This window comes from Acipenser ruthenus, chromosome 27 (assembly GCF_902713425.1).
Source record: "Acipenser ruthenus chromosome 27, fAciRut3.2 maternal haplotype, whole genome shotgun sequence".
In the NCBI taxonomy this organism is placed as follows: domain Eukaryota; kingdom Metazoa; phylum Chordata; class Actinopteri; order Acipenseriformes; family Acipenseridae; genus Acipenser; species Acipenser ruthenus.
Genome location: NC_081215.1, coordinates 18159276 through 18181013, shown reverse-complemented (window position 1 = coordinate 18181013; position 21738 = coordinate 18159276). Strand labels below are relative to the sequence as shown.

Sequence of the window (21738 nt, the reverse complement as noted above, 5' to 3'; positions counted from 1 at the left end):
AGAGACTTTTTTTTTTTTACTCTCCTGAACCTTAAGGGGGCTTTTTAGATTTTGGTCAGCTTGCAGTTTCTGAAAAAAACATCTGAATCCCTTTATAACCCTCCCCAGCTGCGTCAGCGAGTGTGTGTGTGAGAGAGAGAGAGAGAGAGAGAGAGAGAGAGAGAGAGAGAGAGAGAGAGAGAGAGAGAGAGAGAGAGAGAGAGAGAGAGAGAGAGAGAGAGAGAGAGAGAGAGAGAGAGAGAGAGAGAGAGAGAGAGAGAGAGAGAGAGAGAGAGAGAGAGATCTGTTGCCCGGCTCCAAAAAGAAAGGAAGAAAAAAGACAGAAAGAAAAAAAAACAGCATTTGGATTATTATTATTTAGGAATGAACGCTGAGACGTGCGTTTCTTACTGTGATATGACAGCCATGGATTCATATTATAGCACACCGCAAGGTAGAGATCACCAAACAAACCCGTTTAGGACATTCCAGCCCGGTGACATCAAATACAGCCCCACTTTCCTGACCAACAAAGGTCAGGCATATGGGGAAAAGTCCCGGAGCCCGTTCCAACAGGAATGCCAGTCATTGGATGCCAGTTCTGGGGAAGGCACCTTTAACAAATACCACCTCTTCATGCAGAGGTCCTCTTGTAAAACTCCCCCAGAAGGAAGCAAACTCCACCAAGACAGCAGCCTCAACGGAGCGCTTATCTCCTGTTATGGTGAGTAGCAGTGTTTAAGGTTTGCCTTCAGTTTTTTGGGGGGCTTGTTGTTTCCATAACCAGATGGCAAATGTTTTTGTTTCCACGGGTGACTACAGTATATTTAATTTCGTCATTAAGCGCAAGCATATCAATGAGTACTAGGGGCTGTAGACTTCGCTTACTGATAGATGCTCGTCTCTGTAATAATGTGTTTTGAATTTAAATGGTGCATGGTTATCTTAAAATATGAAGTCGCCGATGTCAAGTACTGACTCGCTATACATGATCTGTGAGGACCTGACTAATGCAACTGTATACATTCAAGTACTATCTGGACAAGGGATATGGATCTCAAACTCAGGGTTTCGGGTAGGGAAGATAGACCCCAGCAGTTCTAACATCACCCGTCAAATGCATATCCAAAACGGCAGTATGTGCCTAGCAATGGAAACGGGTTCGGATTGGAACATTTTTTTGTTTTTTTCTCAGTCATAAAAAGATAATTAAACAACGTCTGTTAAATTAAAAACAATAGGTTACGATCGATTTATAGACGTATTTTGTTGTAATAATAATAATAATAATAATAATAATAATAATAATAATAATAATAATAATAATAACAACAACAACAACAGTTGGACAATATCTCTGATTGAAATAAATTTCCTAATTTTCTATCTTTACATGTTCCGCCTATTAACTACATTTTCAAAACAAACGTGGTGCACTTCAAAACTTATTACCAATATAATTATAAACAAAGCTGCCTTAATAACACATGTAAGAAAGGGACTTAATGTTATTGACTGTTACATTTTCCCTTTAACGATTTGAATTAAATTATTTAGTGTGATAGTCTGCATCACAATCCTTAATAATTTGAGTTGAAACTGAGCAATTGAATTAGCGGCTTGCTGAGAACAGTAATAAATATAGTTGTTCACTACCATTTTTTCCCCCCTATTCACTTTCTCCACGTATGTATATATGTTTGTAATTCTTGACAGAGTTTATTGTGGGGACCAAAAAAACAGTAAGAAGGCAGTTTCAATGTTAGTTATTTTTATTTTGCTTTATTTTACGCACCTTCGCCTCCCGTCATTCCCCGAGTTAATGATGCAGTGTTTGATGGTACATTTGGTTTTTCTAAGTAAACGTAAAGAGCTGAAAGTGGCTCCCGGTTTGGAGGGCCCGGGGTTATGTTAACAAGCCATCGATCACTGGGGCACTTGCAGTATTCAGCCCCCAGAAGGCACAATACTGACGCGCATTATGCGCATACAGATTGTACTACTTACAGAAGACGGTAGTCCCCTTTACCCGAATCTTTAATGATACACATTTGGTCAGGCTTCAAATTGTTCTGTAAATTCCAATGTTTGTCAGCTTCTCCGAGGTCATTTTGTATGGCTTTAAAGATTGGTTTCAACAAACAAATATGATTTGGTTTCATGTTTTAATTTAAAAACACGACACAGTGACAAGAAAGAAAGAAAGAAAGAAAGAAAGAAAGAAAGAAAGAAAGAAAGAAAGAAAGAAGGAAACCTGTTGTTTACAATAACAATACAGTTTTGTTTTGTTTTTTACGCACCAAAAATCTTCCTAGATCAAACGACTCCATTACAATATTGTTTCAATCATAGGCATTCCATTTTTACACAAACTCGCTAATGGTTATTATGACACACATAGCAGTCTGATGAGCTATTAAACAAATAATCGAAACCTTCTGTTAAATTGCTGTCACCAAAAATATTTCCCTGTGATTATCATTTCATGTTATTACAATTATAAATATTAATACGCGAATACTGTCTTTGGGGATTCGAATTCGCGTATAGAACGGTCTACATCTGAGCGAGAGAGTAGAAGGCTACTTAAAACATGTAATAATAATAATAATAATAATAATAATAATAATAATAATAATAATAATAATCGAAAATTAAAAGTATTACATATTTTTTATAAAGAAAATTTGCGTTTTTTATAAAGAAAATGAGTGTTTTGTGTTTATCAATATATTATCCAGTCTTCCACTAATTCAGATTTTCTGGTAACTAAACGCCTCTGTTTTGCAATTATCTTTGAAAAGAATAACGCAAAATAATGAAATCTTGCATGAAAGCTGGAAAATCCATTTATACAGCTATAAATTTCACTTCAGCTCCCACAAAATCAAGAGCTTACCCAGGCATTAGCTGTAACAAATTCGATGCAAAACCGCAGACAGCACGAAAAGAGCACATACATGTTCCAAAAACATGAGCAGACGACAGAAAATGGTAGGAAAACTTTGAGGGGAAAATGTATGTTAGTAAAATGTGGTGTTATCCTGGCCTGCTAGCGCATAGGGCCTACAACATGTTTCCAGTGATACGCCACAGTGTCACATATACGTGTTAAATGTCACAAGAGGGACTTGTTGATTAATTCATTCATGGTATTTCAATGGTAATTCAATAGCCACGGGCTTATTTTATACCAATACAATGTCGTATCAGGTTTGTAAGACGCCGGGAGCATAATATACGATAGAGGTAGCGTTTCTATATAACGTTGCTCACACTATTTGATCGTATTGCCCTCATTGAACTTTGAGAAACATGCCTGCGCTAATTTATGCTGTGTATTTAAGACATAGGCTGACAATTACAGCGGCAGAGGGCATCGGACGATGTGTGCGCAGTATCTTATATTTGACTTATTTTATAATTATGTAACCTATTGGTATTTTGTAATGTTTACTGTGTCTTGATACTGTATATTTATTTCTGATTTAACCACGTGTAAAGCGCTTTGAGAGACTGTGGTATGAAAGGCGCTATATAACTAATTACAATTGAAAATGTAAATCGATCAAGAAATTATAGCGATCCTCTCTTCTGCTGAGAGTGTGGGGGTGAGGGGGCCTCTATGTTTGATCCCATGTTACGGACCGCTAGCAGCATTTATTTTATTTTCAATTTTCAGTCATTTACATGTTACACTGCTGTGAATTAAAAAAAAAAAAAAAAAAAAAAAAAAAAAACCGTCCGTATTCATTTGCACGTCTTCTCGAAATAGGCCTGTAATATCTGTAAGCTCGCGCTGCTGGTATAATGTTTTATTAGCCTATTTATTTATTTATGTTTTGTTTTGGCAGATGCCTTTAGTGATTTTCCTGTCCGGTTTGTCTCCTAACACAACCCACAGTTCCCCTTAATAATAAGGCTCATTATTTGTATATTTGTTTTAATGTGTCACGTGTTCTAACATATTTAATAATTATTTAGTTAGCCTAAATATTAAATTAGACTTGTTAAATAACTATTTATTAGTAACAGAAGGCTGTGTTTATGGCGCAGTTCCAAACGCGTACATTACTTAGGTATATATACAATTACATATACAGCACAAATTAGATAGAAAATGGGGTGTTCGGTCACATAAACCTATAGTCATATGACTAATGATGACGCAAGTGTGATTTCAAAGACCATTGAAAACACATTCCTGTGTTGCGTGGTTCATTTTCAGACATGGCTAGTCTACCTGTCACATTGAAACACGGCTCCGACTACGATTCGACTGGAGATTGCAGGTGATGACTGGTCGAAAGACCTATTGAACTTACCATCTCACAATATTGAAACGAGCACCTCATTGAAGGCTATTCGTCGGATGCATTTCTGCAATGCATATAATTCTATGGACTTGACCTATAAAATGTATCATTCACGCATTTTTTGTATTTGATCAATATTTCATTCATCTAAAAATAACTGTTAATTTCCTTTTTTTTTTTCGTTAAGAAAACAATTCGACCTTGTCCGCAAGATATGTGGGCCTACACGTCTTTATTTATTTATTTATTTATTTTAAAAACAGAAATGACACTATAAACAAAGTGTTTTAAAAATTAAACCTAAATATTATACAACATAAGTAAAACACATTTAAGTATATATATATATATATATATATATATATATATATATATATATATATATATATATATATATACTTAAATAATTCAGTATTTAATACACGCGTGTGTTTATTATACAAAGTCAAATAAAATGTTTGAGGTTTTATATATATATACATATATATATAAACAATTAAAATGAACACCACGATATGTATACACTTTTTAAAACCTCAAACATTTTATTTGACTTTGTATAATAAACACACGCGTGTATTAAATACTGAATTATTTTCTTTAACGGTACATTAAGAGTCACGATATACATTTCTATTGTAAGCAAGAGACGCATCGAAATTCTACGATAGCGTGTAGGTCTACCATAGTTTTTTTAAAATATATATTTGGTTGAAACAAACCAAAACTCATTTATTTTACCTATTACTTTACAAAACCATTGTGCTTCTATAACATTTCTCTTAAATGCTAGTGTACTTGCTGCCTTCCTAGCAGCCTATAATATTTTTATTTGACTAGTTAAACATGTATTAAATTAAATATTAAATGTCCTTTGTGTGGTTTTCTTTTTTCTTTTTAAGTAATAACAGTACTATTTGATTTAAATCTAATCGCAAATATGTTTTAACAAATTCTTAAATTATAGGCTACCCACAGCGCAAAAACGGTATAGCCTTTAATAAAACAAATGGGTGATATTTCAAAGGTAGTATTTATCCATAATGTTGTGGCAGTGGTTTTATTAGCTTATTATATTTTAAAATAGTCTGAAATGCATCCATAACAATATGCTTTATTTTGAATGGATGCTCCCACCTCACGGGAACGTCCACTGACACCTACTTACCTTGCGAAACGATTAATATGGTATTTACTTAAAAAAAAAAAAAAAGAAAACGTAGGACTGTTGAAAATAGTTTTGAACAAATTGGAACGGTTTTTTGTTGTTTTAATATAATATTGTATAGCTATTCTGGGCCCTTAAAAAATATTGTTAGAACAGTAACGAATAAAAAGTGTATGTATGTATGTATGTATGTATGTATGTATGTATGTATGTATGTATGTATGTATGCATGTATGTATGTATGATATGGACTTATAAAAATAATTTCCAGAAATGGCTATAAAACACCTTTCACACGACCGTGCCTATGTACTTCACGAACGAACAAACTGAATTTGTTTTCCTTTGTACAGATCTGTAATCTCGAGGCAATGGTTGCGCAGAAGCCCTGCGATTCCAGATTTTGAAGTTTGGTTTGCAAAACGGTGTTTCTCCCATTTGTTCCACATGTGTAAATGAACGTTTAAAAAGAAAGTGTAAGCTCAAAAAACATCTGGCTTTGAAATAACATCTCCAATGTGTTATACAGGGCCAGGAACCCAGTATATTAACCTCAGCTCCAAGGGAACTTTAAAGATTGTATTAGCAGTATTGCGGTGTGCATTTTTACATCATCATCATCATCATCATCATCATCATCATCATCATCATCATCATCATCATAATAATAATAATAATAATAATAATAATAATAATAATAATAATAATAATAATAATGAAGTCGTCAAATAATATTTATTAATAAAGTTATATGTTGTCAAATACAATGTTTTACCAAATAGGTATATATATATATATATAAAAATGCACAGTGTCGATTTGGCAGAGATGAATGGATTCGGCTTCAGTCGTGTTATGTTTGTAAGAAGGATGTTTGTGAAGGATGGTCAACATTAAGATTAGTCATAAGAACAGGGAAAGGCATACGTGCCTACAAACATTTCAATATAGTTTTGAAACAACGTTTTATATGCTCTAGAATGGGCGAGTCCAAAAATGTATATTCAGTGGCATAACCATGTGTGGAAACGCCCAATGGCAAAACTGCGAATGGATACGAGGGGCTTGCCTTAAACAGGTTCAGGCAGAATAGCTCATAAAACTGGAAAAGCTCCTCACAGAAATCAAACCATTTAACTCCATCTTTCGGTATATTTAAAGCAACAACATAGCCTTCTTTAGGCCTCTCCAACATAACGACATCTTAAGTTATTCTCATGTTTTCATCAAGCTATATCCTTCAACAATATTCTCCGCAGGGTTCAAAACACAAAGAATTGATTTAACAGAAATCTGGGAAGGTAAAACTGACTGTGATGCACATTTTCAGTATGAAAAAAACGTGGTTTGGAACAACATAAAATGATATACCGCAAATGGACCAGTGCAGGGTTTAATTAAAGATGTAATTCAAGTGTATGGTAATAATTCAATCAGCCCATTTTCTCAACTTCATAAATTATTGTAATCAGTGACGTAACACACCAGTAGGCTACTATTTTTAAGACATCTCACATTCGGGCTGTTATACAGATGGTATTAAACAGTTTACAGTTTATGTTTTGTGCAGAATAAAACCTTTTCTATAAAATATTTTCTGCAAAATATATTTTAAAAGCAATATTTATTAATTTTAGGATATTCTTTCTTTCTTTCTTTCTTTCTTTCTTTCTTTCTTTCGTAAACATAACCACTCTCAGGAGGAATATACCTTGCCTATAACACTGTGTAACAATTTTTTTTTTGGGTTCCTGAGTAGTAAGTGTTATTTCCTAATTGCTTATGCCTCAAAAGTATAGAAAATGGTTATTATTCCCCACAAACTTTGCTTTTGTGACCAGGACAGTGATATTTTGAAATTTACCTATTTTCCAGAACATTCCAGATAGATTCAGTGCTGAGTAAACTTGAAGTAACTTCTAGAACTTTCTAGAACTTTCCAGTAATATAAATAGTAGTATAAATACAGGGGCCTTAAGCCAACCAGTTCAGTTTAGGTCCTAAGTGGATACATATCTGCATTTTTCTGAGATGGCATCAAGGTCATAGGAAACTTCAAAATGGTGGCATTCCTGATGGGTCTCTGATGCCACCACTGCACATCAAATTGGGCCTTATGAAACAATTTGTCAGAGCTCTAGATAAGGAGTCGGCAGCCTTCAAATACCTTCAAGACTTCTTCCCTAAGCTGTCTGAGGCAAAGGTCAAAGCCGGTGTCTTCGTCGGACCACAGATAAAGAAGATCCTGGAGTGCAATGAATTCCCCAAGAAGCTCACTAGTAAGGAGAAAGCGGCTTGGAACAGCTTTGTCGCAGTGGTTCGGGGCTTCCTGGGCAATCACAAGCCCGAAAACTATGTGGAGCTGGTTGAGACTCTGGTGAAGAACTACGGCACAATGAGTTGTAGGATGTCCCTCAAAGTCCATATCCTTGATGCTTATCTTGATAAATTCAAGGAGAACATGGGAGCGTACTCGGAGGAGCAAGGTGAGCACTTCCACCAGGATATACTGGACTTTGAACGCCGCTACCAAGGACAGTATAACGAGAACATGATGGGAGACTACATTTGGGGGCTGATTCGTGAAAGTGATTTACGTATAATCGTAAATCTCGAAAGACTACTCACTTCTAAATCTTTTGTAGTCATTTTTGTATTACTTTAGTATAAATACATGTTAATTTGGATTCATATGTTGTTTTTTTCTGACTATGTGAACGAAAAGACACAAATTCGCCCCTTTTCTCATTGGAAATAGGTAAATTTCAAAATATCACTGTCCTGGTCACAAAAGCAAAGTTTGTGGGGAATAATAGCCATTTTCTATACTTCTGAGGCATAAGCAATTAGGAAATAACACTTACTACCCAGGAACAAAAATTGTGTTACATAGTGTTAATCATAATGGTTTTATGTTGGGTTGGTTTGCGCTGGACATGACGTAGACTGCCTACTCTACGTTTCATTATTATGATTCTTTATAGGAACAATTAACTGCAGGATTGATGGGCCGATTTACCTAGCCTACACAATAATAGAAAGAAAGAAAGAAAGAAAGAAAGAAAGAAAGAAAGAAAGAAAGAAAGAACCCACTAAACCTATTTCCTACAAAATTATAAAACAAAACCTTGCACCCATTTCAGTCGTATGCGTGGGGCAATAAAAGTCGTTTGCAGTGAAGTAACTGTCTTCTGGCATGTTAGCTGAGGAAGCAGGATGCTCAAGTTTTAGAACTTTCTCCGAGTTGATTTGCCAGAATTTTAATAATGGGCTCCCCGCAAAGCGGTGACGTGGTTTTTGGCAGCTCTTTCGACAAGCTGATTTGCCAGTTTTAATAATGGGCACCCCGCGAGGCGGTGACGTGGTTTTGTCAGTAGTCCTCTTTCTCGTTAAAGGACCACCAGATATATTTTATTAAAATATGAGGAAACACTTTAGCGCCGCACCAACCCGTCTGAATGAATTACTCTCCTCAACGACGCCTCCATTTGGTGCAGAAGGTTCAAGCATTTTGGAGGTCATTAGAACAGGAGGAGCAGGCTATTATTTTATTGGTTTTAGTAAATACGGCGATTCAGTTGAGGTGTGTACTACAGTACAGGTGTCTTCAGGTCAATAGCATCAACATTAAGATTAATGTGTTTAAGACTTGATATGTCTAATCGGGAGGAGGGGAATAAGAAACCGACAGAAGGTAGTGATAGACAAGGAGTGACAGGACATACAAGGGGATATGTGTGTGAGAGAGAAGGCAGAGAGACTATTTGGAAGAGAATAGTCCTATTTTTCAGATGGAATGATGTCATCGTTCTATCACTGGAACCCTTATTTTGTTCAGGTTCTATTGGAAATCATCCTCTGAACCTAAGGTTATATATATTTAATTCTATTTAGAACCATTTGATTTGGTTTGGGAGTTCCATATTTGTAATCCTTGCCTTATATATTGACACAATTCTATAGACTCCTCTGTTTTATTTAACTTGTCCCCACCCCCCATCTCATCCCCCCAAACCATATGAGAATAAATTACCTTCCTACTTAAATACAACTGCACAGCATGTATTGTAAATGTAATAGGTTCCAGGCAATTATAAAATATGTTACTGTACTTTATGCAATTTTAGAAATTCTCTACTGTAATAAATCTGTTGGTGAAGGTTTTTTTGTGTTTTTTTTTTTTGTCCCACATTCTTCATAATTAAACTACCCAGAAATTGTAGTGTTCCATATTATTTCACATTTGTTATGTGCGCTGAATGTGTTTTTATGGTGGCGGTTTCAGTTGTAAAATTATAAAATGAATGGACATGAAAGCAAAAGCAAACTCACTAACTCAGTGTTGACAACTGTTTTCCAGTAGAATTTGTCGAGGAATATGAAGCACACTGTACCTTTTATGCCTTTTATGCTTTTCATTCATGGAGCAATATCTTGGCTTAGACTTTTAATTTGCTCTTGAGCCTTTAACTAATACAACATTTAGTAAAATATCTGTAAATGTTTGAAAACACCAGGGTGCTCTGCAAGGGGAATACTTTTATTTTTCAGCATATTCATTGCTTCAGTTGTCTTTTTGGTGCTGTTGGCTAAGGTAAAAATGCACACTGATGGTTATTTATTATTTTAATGTTTGCCTTGTGTTTTACAAATACATTATTTTATTTATCATACACACATACTTACATAAATCACGACGATAGCCACATCATCACATGTATGCATAATGTTTTTATACCAGCAACTATTCTGTAACTATTCTATGTATAAATCTTAAATAAGGCTTTACATTTTTCAAATTTCAGAATGTGTGTTAGCCTATGGCATAATCGATGACATCAGATATGCAGCTTTCCTCTTACTGTCAAGGTTCAGTTACATGACAGTTTTGGAAAGATGGATTCCGCAGAGAAGGCTGAATTTTAAGAGACAACTGTGATTTAAACTAAACAGTGCAACTCTCAGACAATTTTAAAATAGCAGTCAATAGATATTGTATTGGATTTGCATTTCCTGTTGCAAATTTTGGCATACACTTACCCAATTTCTGCTGCAAAGAGTATCATTTAAATACGGATGTGGGTGATTGTTACACAATAATAAAACATCTTTGCGTGATAATTATGACAATGCAGGGACAATAGAAGTGGGTGTTTAGTGCATTTTGAGAACCAGGCACTATAGCATTGTACAAAATAATTTAAACAATACAAGTTCGATACTTCTTAACAGACATTATTAGCTATTCACTAGATTCATATTGTTGTGTTAATTTGCATTTCAAAATTGTTTTGTTTGGAATAAAAAAAGAGAGTTTTGAATACATTGTCATTTTATTCCACATTCCAGATAGTGAGTCACCTGGAAGTGAGCTCCTAAGTGAAGGAACACAATAAATACCCTTGCTTGCCTTTTAATGGAGTTCTTGGCATTAACAAAAGACCATTATTGGCAGATCTCCGAGTGCAGACTGTTTTGTAAGGAATAAGTACTGCTAATAGGCTAGACCAAAACCACGGATAGCCTTATTAATAAAAAGCCACATTTTAAAATCAATACAATGCTTCACAAGAAGCCAGTGTAGTGACCTTACAACTGGGGGGATGTGACAGCTATGTGCACAAGTTGTGACTGCAGCATTTTGAACAAGCAGCAACTTATTCAGTGAGGCAAATGAGGAATTACAATAATCAACCCTTGAGGTTACAAAACGCGTGAACCAGTGTCTCAGCGTCAGCTCGGGACAGTATTGGCCTCAACCTAGCTGTATTTCTCAGGTACCAAAAAGAAATCTCAGTAATTTTTACTGGAGCACGGATTTAAAAGGAATTGCATATTGTCCTTTTCTGCCTGCATAATTGTGTTAACATTAGATAGCAATAGGAAACACTATTATTGAATTGGGAAAGGCAAACTGAAAAAAAAAACACCCCCTGCCATATGAGGACACGTACATGTTTCAGTTTTAATTGAACTGGAAAGGTTAGCTCACAGTTTGAGCAGCAGTCTTCATGGATTCAGCTCAAAGTAGAAACATGTTTTGCCATTTATTCAAAAAATGATGATCCATGGATTGCTGACACTAGTTTCCCACAAATATAAGATTTATTGAAATACGTTTAAGTGTCTTATACATATTGCTTTGAATAGGACAGGTATTCACAGTTTTAAAGAACAGATTATATAAGCTATTCTAATATAAGTACTGTATGTATGCATTGTTTGAATGCATATATGTACATATGTAATAAAAGTATGTGCAGATATATGTATGTACAATATGTGTGTGTGTGTATTTATGTACAGTGTGGGCAAATACATGTCTGTCTGTCTGTCTGTATGCATGTAGGTATGGAAGGCTTTTAAAAGAAATCCACATAACTAAGCAAACCAACTTTGTTTGCACACAGTTACCATAGTTTATGTTATACTTTTTAAAAGCTAGCGCTGTCATAACTAAAATGTAATTCTGGGGTCAGCTTCTTGTAGCATATGTGATACCCTGTGAGACCTAGGTGTAATACTGAGATCATGACTTTCATACATACTTCCTTTGATTGTACTTCTGTGCTTGCAAAGACAGATTGTTAGATGAACAGAAAGGTGGATAGACAGTGCCGCTGCAATTCTTTTCCAGATCCTCGTCTTTAATGCTTGGAATTTCTTTGAGTTATTACCTAAATGTTCTCTCAGTGAGACGGCAGGGATTCCTGGGCTGAGGAGGTCTTCTCTTCATTTCCCTGACTCTGCTCATCTTCAGCCCAGTACTAAATTATGAGATTCACTGTGCATTGTCTCCAGTATACACTCCACGTTCCTGGTCTCACAGGTACAAAATGAAAGGATTGCTATAATTCCCCTCCTATAATAACACAGAGGTAAACTGATTGCTACCCCAATATAGCACGCATAATAATATTTTTTAACCTGTGTAATGTGCACATGTGCAGTGGAGTACCTGTGAGCAGATGAGTGCAATACTGACGCAAACAGCACAATGCATTTAAAGTTCCAGAGATAACAAATTAATTCCAGTAAATCATACTTAACATATGTTACTTCATAGGCCTTGCATTTTCCTGTATAAATGAGAGCACACAATAGAGTGAAAGTGTGTTTGATTTTTTATTGGTATATTTTCAAAGCTTCTTCTGCCATGACCCTGCATTGACCAAGTAAGTGGTTGTCCTTCTCAGTAACAAATCGTGGTTGTCCTTCTCAGTAATAAATCACTGTTTTTCCTATGAATCCCAAAATAGAATAAGCGTACATGTATGGCCAAAAGCTTTGCATCACCAAGAATTTTAGGACATCATCATAATAATAATAATAATAATAATAATAATAATAATAATAACTAATTCTATATTTAACATCATGTAATCAACAAAACTACAAAATTATATTGCAGAAGTCTACCGAAAGCCATAATAGTAGTATAGTATTTTATGTTAGATTTCGAAATGTCACATTTTTAAAAAATGTTTAAGTTTTTCATTGATTATATGGAAAACTACAATGTGGTATTTAATTCAATATATTAACGTAACACTATTTAGCAGGTTTCATTTGACTTTATAAAGCATTTAGTTAAGTTTATAGGGTGATGCAAAACTTTTGGACATAGCTGTTCAAACTTAAAAAGCAAAACATTCTTAAAGAGAAGTAGAAATTCTTACAAATGTACCCTGGGCCTTGAATTTAGTCACCTCTAGGCTTCTATAGTGTAACTACAGAACCTCTGAGTTTTGGGTGTGCTGGTAAAGGTGGTGGTTTTTTAAGATTTAGGGCCTTGAATCTTTTCTTAAGATGCCAATAATTTTCATACAGTAAACCCAGACATACTGTACACGCATTTACATTTTACATTAAAGAAGTTCCCAAGACAAATGTCACAGTAATCTATTTAAGATTTCTGTGGCACTGTGTTTAATTGTATCTTTCTAAATACAAAAATGTTTTAATGTGAAGCTAATTAGAAATGGTTGTATAAAACAAAGCTACGAAATTAGCAGCCCACAAGTATAGTGCTCTTCAGCTCTGAGCTGCACATCTGGAGCACAGAGCCGAAACCTTGCCCGAGCCACATGTGAAGTGAGTCAGTCCCTGCGCAATCCCCAAAGGACAGGGGGTCAACCTTTGAAAATCCAGCCCAGTTTGCAGCCTCTCCTCAAACACGGCCCTATATCTTCACCAAGCCTGCCAGTACAATCCTTTGTCTGGACCAATCTAAAGACTTCTCCTGCAGGTAGATGGAGGTTCTGGGGTTTTGGCTGTAGAAATAACAGGAGTTTGGTTTGGACTTTCAAGCTCAGCATTTCTGAATAGAGAACAAAATAGATGTCAGACATAAAAATAAATAAATAAATAAATAAAAACTTTTAGGTGTTATTGTTTGATTCCTCTTGAGATTTAAATTATTTTTTAATTAAGTCAAATATCAATTTTCATATCAATGTTTTTGACAAGCTATAATAAATATTTTTCTTTAATTATTACCCCCCCCCCACACACACCTTACTACAAAAAATAAGTATACAATTGTAAAGTTAAATGACATACAATATGTAAGCTGCACTAAAAAATGCAAAAGAAGGCATAATCCTCTTTGAATTAAGGTGTTTGAGAAAGGACGTCCTACTCTGTGTCTGCAAGTGTGGACTTGTGAGTGCGTGTGTATATGCGAGTGTCTGCATGTCTGCCTGAATGTGTGTGTATAAGCATGCTGAACCAAGCAGCAGAACTCATTAAAAAAAAGTAATGTTCCGAAACTTTAATCCTGACATCAACTCTTTTCTATGAAGTCTATGATGATTCCCATGTTCCAGGAGACCAATAGTTTTATTTTACAGTGCATTTTCTCATGATTGCTGCCAATTCCCCCAAAGCACCAGCTCTGCTGGTAACTGCGCAGAGCATTTCCAGAGCTTTGTGACATTTCAGGAGATCTGTAATACAATACCCCTGTGTGATTAAATCCTTCATAACAGCATGGCTTGGTTGTTAGAAGTGAGCACAGGGAACCAGGGTATACTGATTCCAGATCCCAATTACCTGCTTACTGATTGTGTTACTCTGAAGCAAACTCTAAAGCCATGATGGCAGTGCAGTGGCAAAGCAATGTTCGAAGAGACAACGGAAGCTGCAATGGTACTGGTAACATCACATTAACCAGTAAAGACAGGGAACCTATCGCAGTAGTGTGGTATCATAGCAGTCCTAGTGTGCTTCCATATCAGGGCCCAGTGCTATTTAAGAAACTCATTAAAATAATGGTTACAGTACAACATCCTTTACTTACTGGAATAAGTAAATTGGAAGAATTTAATTATATCCTGTAGGCAGTGCAGAGATGCTGCAGTCTTAGTTATAGTCAGAATGTGAGAAATTGGATTCTGATCAAACTAGAGTATCTAGCAAGGAGTACTGTGGGTATACTGTGAATAACAACTGTACTTGTCAATTTTTGTAAGACACATCCTTCCGGGTACAGGCAGTTCTCGTTTGACAAAAAAAAAAGCAACAACACCGAAACTGAACTGCACCACCTGTAGTGACTGGAGTGCTATTACTGGAGCAAACACATAAGAGATACTGTGCCCAGATGCATTGACCCAGGTGCCAGTGTACAATATCAGGTAGACCCTTAAAAGTTGTAGTTATAGATTCTAGCAGTGTTTACTGTAGTTTATGTATCGTAAAAAACAAAACATAGGCGTGTCTGCCTGTGGTGCTGCACTACCCAAGAAAGCAAATCAAATTAAAGAGGTTTGGTTGGGTTAAGGCATCATTACTTTGGTTCTGTTATTTTCTGTACCTCAAGCATGACATTTTGAAGGCTTTCGGGCAGAACAGTAACAATCCAAAGACTTATTTACAAAGACAGTAGGGTTACAGACATATATTCAAGTGCTCTGGTTTACCATATCATTTACAGAGTCATCCTGCCCTGGAGTTGATGAAGACACTTATTTTGATAATGAGACACAAAGTGAGCAGGCAGGGCTGGTTTCCATGATGTGCACATTGGGCACAAAGCAGAATACAGACCCTGGAGACTGGCTTGGGGTTTACTTTCCCTTGGGAGGTTCTTGGGTGTTCCACCACCAGTTTGGTTTCTATCTCCTAAAGTTCTGAAGAGCCTTTTCAGTCTTTTATAGCAGAGTATTACTTACAGACGAGCACAGTCAAACAAATGCTTTATTAACTTTTAGCAACTGGTTTACTAACATGTTGACAAATGTTGCTTATTTTGTGTGAATGTGTAGTTAATATACATAATATAATTAATAAACTAATACAAATGTGTGACAATAATTATAAAAGCTGGCAGCTTGTCAGAACCTAATCTATTAAAGCCACCCATATATTATCTGCAAGTATTTGTCTTACCTTTTACCTGTTTCATTTAATTAATTCAGCAGTTCCAGTGACTCACATTCAAGGCTTGCATCCAATGAACTTCCATGTTCTGTAATTCACACTCAAACACACTGATAAGGCCACAAATCCCCATTTGTTTAGTAAATAGAGATTCACGTCACCATCACTCAAAACTCACTAATAAGGACGTGAATCTGCAATTCCATGAAATCTCTATGTATTTCATGGCATTAGAGATTCACATCATTATACGTTGGAGGGCATCCTTCAATTTGGCTAGGAATGTTTCTTCCACAGCATAAGCTCAAAGCAGTCAAATTTTTTAAGGAAACGGTCTCATAGTTTCCCCTCACCTACATTATTTTAAGGCCATTCTGCTTTGTACTGTCTTCACTGAGTATAATCTTCAATCTAACTGGTAAGGTTATAGCCATGACTTGGGACTAGCAGTTATAGCACACATATGGTATGGGCAGAAGTGTGGAGTAGTGGTTAGGGCTCCAGACTCTTGACCGGAGGTCTGTGGGTTCAATCCCAGGTGGGGGACACTGCTGCTGTACCCTTGAGCAAAGTACTTTACCTAGATTGCTCCAGTAGAAACCCAAATGTGATATCTTGTAACAATTGTAAGTCACCCAGGATAAGGGTGTCTGCTAATAAATAAATAATAATAATGTGTGTGGAGATCATTTACTGCTTATGGAGAGCTGTTCTTACCCAGAGGTGATTTGTTGTACTGTATTTGCTTTAGTATTAAAGAATATCTTGTGGTACCATACTTGCTTTTGCTGTCTCCTGTGCACTATGTAGTATTGCAAACAACACAGTGGTTTGTGCTGTGCATGTAATGATCTCATTGTATATGTTCTTAATCACCATTTATTATTGTTTTTGTATTCATCAGCATACATGTATCTAACTTGTGTGGGAACCCAGAGCAAGCTGGAATTTTCATAAGGAGCCAGTATAAACTGACCACCTGGGGTGGGCACTGGTAATTCTCCCACCACAAATCAATGACAATCTGTGGAGGAAGAAATCGGTGGAACACACCCCTAGTGGTAATTTTTATATTTACACAAATTCAATCATGCTCAGGTTTGCTCAGAGATGGTAAAAAATGCTGGTGACTTTATTAAACACTATACATGATGATAAGAAGAAGTACACACATATAAATAAATTCAGAAATGTATAAAATAATAGTTAATAACATCAACAGCATGTTATGTAACAGGTTTTAGATATGATCCAAATTGGAGCAATTGCTTTTTGAATGTAGCTCATTGATCGGTAGCACTCCAAAATCATGTCTATCCAATAATACACTCCCCAAGAAACTAGCCTCCCCAGGCTCATCATCGGAGGATCAGAGGGCGTACTCTGATTCACGCTGGAGAAGGACAGGAACTCTAATTTATTGTGTCTCTTTTATTCGTTTGCGGCCGACCCTTATCCTCTCCATAAAAGCACTAAGGACGTCCTGCAGATTTACAACCAGTGAAATTTCACTTTGGTGCTTTTCCCTGTTGCCTGCATTGGTTAAACGTCTGCCCCCAGTAAAGACATGACCTTAATACCTAGAGGTGGTTTTGACTGACATCTCATATGTTAGGAATTATCCCCCTCCCCCTTCTTACGTGCAGACTTGTCAAGAGAACAAGAGAGTATAAGAAATGTCCTGGGAAACATATGAAAGTATGCAAATATATAAACAAATATATATGATACTGTAAAATGTGTTTTCCATGTGGCTCACTGAGGACATGGAAAAAAGTGTCAAGATCACAAAATAAATGATCTCAGGATCTCCACATTTCAAATGACATCAAGATCATTCATCTTGTGATTTTGACATAACATTTTTTTTTTTTTTAATGTTGTCTCCTGTCCTTAACGAACCAGTGTAATTTAATAACGTTTTACCCTCTGCAGTATTACTTCAATGAAGTGCATTTTGTAACTTACTTGAATGTATTTTCTGCAAAATAATGTCATCTATTACACTTCATTGTAAAATCAGAATAGATCATAACATAGATGTAAAAAAAATCTTTATTTGGATAACAACTGCAAAGTTGCTGTTTAAAATCCGTCCGTATTGGTGCTGTACTTCTTTTCTGATAAAGGGCGTGCTTAAAGCTGGCCTGAATTAAATATCAAGGGGAAATAAACATAATTTTGAAAGCATTTTAGATATTGTTATATGATGGGTAGCACATGCCTGATGCAACATATAAACATCATCAAATATTTCAATCTGTGGGTCTGACATGCACAATCACTGATGCACTTATGAATTAGCATAAACATTTTAAAGAAAAATACACAAGTTTGTTTTTGTTATCATGAGGGGTGCCAAATTCTTAAAAGAAAACGGTATAATGTATGCTTGTTTATTTAAATGTTTACCCAGGAAAAACATTCTGGAACAAGGGGTCTAGCATAAATCAAAATGAAAGGACTATTTTGTCTGTAGAGACACGTTTTTTATTGTCACTATAGCAGCGTTTAATATATATTTTTGATTTCATTCTGCCAACCTGTCATAGGAAACGTAGGTCACAGAGAGGAGTTTTAATTGCAAGATTAAAACTATTTTCAAATAAATAACAATTATACTTAATATTATTTATAACTACTGTACCATGTGTTAACCATTATACTCCAGTTTGGAGGGAATGATTTATTGTATAATAATGATTCCTAGTAAATATTGTGATAAGGAGGTTATGTATTGTTATACATAATCTAAGCACTACTAATAAGCTGTTGTACTTATAGTCCAACAATAATATAGGAGCTTATTTTCTGTTTTACCCTGTGGATACATATAAACAGAAAGGAAAATGAGTTGCTTTATTGTGCATAAATCCTGCTGTTCAATAAACTGACTATGCCAAATATAAGACTTCTGTTTCTTTGTGTTTTTTTAAGTATTGGTAATTTTCTTTTTTTTTTGTTGATTTCTTTTGCGCCTTACAAACACATTTACAGTAATTCAGACAATTCAGTTAGTAAAAGATAAATCAAACAAAGACAGATTGAGATACCCTTTTAAAAATGGGTACTGTTCTAGAATCTAGAGGTGTAGCAAGCTCTGGGTGTATATCCCAGACTGCTGCACACAAGACCAAGCGAGGAGATGTAGTGAGAGATTGATCACGTTTACTTCAGTGCTTATCGGTTTCAACCTAAAATCAACAATCCCTTGGATTAGGTATTTTTTTTGGTACCATTAAAATAGACTGAGATAGGAAGCGTCACATTGTGTCTGGCGCTCCTGTGGGTTAGGCAGGCAAACCCTGCTGGCCAGACGCCCCGTGAGCTCAGAGCGGACACCTCCAGAGGCCGGTAGCTTGCTGACGTCCGCTCTCGAGTTCCTGGGTGTAAAAGAGAAAGCTGGCTTGGTAGTGGGATTGGAGGATGCCCACTGAACCTTCGGGTCTGCTGAGCTGTGTGGGGAATTGCTACGGTGAGGAGAATAAATAACTAGATTACAAACTGGGGTAAAATGATTGTGCACACTAAATAAAATAAAATAAAAAAAACAACCCAAAACACATCTTCCACCAAATTAGAATTTTACATGTGCTGTACATGTATTTCAATATGATTAATATGAGCAATAATCATGCAGTAGTTGCTACTATCTACAGTACTTTTCAGTAATATTGACATGTGTGCATGATGTTTGTTTACTCGTCACATCAAAGGAAGCATTGTAGCTTATTGGTTAGTAGAACAGATCAGGAGATCCTGGGTTCAAATCCCAGCTCAACCACTGACCCGCTGTCTGAACCCTCTCCATTGTTTTGCATTGCCTCAGCACTCAGTGGAATTACAGCTTCGGTTTAGTTTGGGGATGTGGTTTTTCGTTTTTAATAGAATGGGATACATATTGACTTTGTGCTGTAGCACCAGGAGGGAAACAAGCCCCCTGCCTGTTGTAGCACTGTTTGGGTCTGTGCCGAGTTTACAGATACTCTGCAGGAAATAATATCACACTCTAAAACAGAATTTGATTAATGTGACAAAGGAACGGTTCTCAAACTGCAGTCCCAGGAACTCTGAGAGTCTGTAGAGACCACTCAGGGGGACCTCAGCACATTCCCGAAATCAAACTGCAGCCCCAGGACCTCTGGGAGTATAGAGACTACTCAGGGGGACCACAGCAGATTCCGAAAATCCCTATCTTTATAATGGAACTTTCTTTAAAATGAGATCCTTTGAATGCGGAGAGACAAGCACACCTATCTATAAGATAAAGTAAATCCCATTTTAAAAAATCTGCAGTGTGCTCCATTTTACAGTATGATTTTCTGTGGTCCGTTTACTTGATTCCCCCATAGTGTAGCCTTCTGTGCAATTTACTTCACCCAGAAACCCGGTCTTGGAATTCTTTCCAGTTTGTTTACATTCCCTCAAACTCCAATTGAATCCATTGCTGCCTGTCTGAGTTTATAAATGTCTTGCTTAACTTGGTCATTTTTATATTTCATAAACTTATTTTTTTTTAAACGGCAGACATTTGCTCAGTATGTTTACTTATTTAGCCTCAACCCCCACCCTCAAAAAATCTGTTTATATTTAGTATGCCATTTCTTTAACCATCTATGCAGGATTCCTCCTGCTATGATTAAACTTATTGCAATAGAATGTTATAAATTACTTCAACTAGAGTGTGACAGACATGGCCACTGCATTTCCATCACTCTGTGCTATATATCTACTTTAACATTTGTATTATCTTTTTCTCTGTCAAATTAAAAGAATGTGGGGTACAGTAAGACTTTTAAATGCTATTATTCAGAAGCACACACCAGCCATATCTATTTAAAAATGTAAAAAAAAAAAAAAAAAAAAATCGTTTTAACATATATAAAAAATGAAAGCAAACTGAATTATGGATGAATGTTTTAAAACTATCGCCAAGGAATCCTATTTTAGTTTAAAAAAAAAAGATTTTGATTTTAAGATTTAAGAATTTGTTGCTTTAATGAAATATCTTAGGCAGGCATGTGCTCTAGGGACTATTAAATCAGCCAGGGGCAGAGGTTTTGCCAATACTGTTATTTCCCATGTCTTTCACCTCACTGTATTCACAAGTGCCCCTAGCAAAATTTTCCCCAAAATATTTGCATTCAGCTGAAAACTATCCATTTCTGATAGTATTGAAAGGACAGAATGCCAGAAAGTTCAACCCCCTCTCCACCTCTCCACAAAAAAATATAAATGACACAGAAGATAAACAAGCCCCTTTGATCCCAGTGGCATGGTTTCAAACAGTCTGACAGCTTTTCCTGGTGGACGCAGAAGTCACAAGGCATCTAAAGGAATAACTTTAAAATATTTATGTTTGAGTAAATATATGTATTCCGAACCCTTAACAGGATGTGTCAGTCTTAGGCAGGAGGCAATGTGGGACCCATTATACCAAAGAGCAAAAAAAGGCTTTATTTTTATCAAGGCTGAGCAGCGTTGGCTAGCATCAGAACACAGTATAACTTGAACCAGGGGTACAGTCTCCATTTACACGCTGCCATGTAGTGGGGATCTCCAATAATTCAAATGTGTAAATGGGGTAACTGGTGGACTTAAATATTGCTACGTTAGTTAGATAGTTAAAGGATTGTTTACTCATATAAGGGCAATTCAGAAACAAAACAAACAAAAACATTTCATTGTAAACCATAGGACAGTTCACTGCAGCATAGCTCTGACTTCTCATTAAAACAGCTATTCTGGTAGTTCTGAGCTGGGGGAGGGGGCAGAATTTAAAAGTCAAATTGACTAAAGTCAGGCTCAAAGGTCAAACCCTGAACCCCTGGATGTATCACTAAATTCAATTCACTTTAGTTTTATTTGTAACCTTACTCTAAATGTATGGTT

At 36.0% G+C, this 21738-nt stretch overlaps 1 protein-coding gene across 1 annotated transcript in view; it reads left to right on the top strand.

Moving 5' to 3' along the window:
• Positions 1–248: 248 nt before the first annotated feature.
• The window catches only part of LOC117432033 (homeobox protein aristaless-like 4), a 41086-nt gene continuing 19596 nt past the window's right edge, over positions 249–21738 (top strand). Inside the window, exon 1 of the mRNA XM_034053433.3 lies at positions 249–703. Within this exon, the coding sequence (XP_033909324.3) occupies positions 364–703 (340 nt within the window). The 5' untranslated portion in view covers positions 249–363. The remainder of the gene's footprint in view (positions 704–21738) is intronic.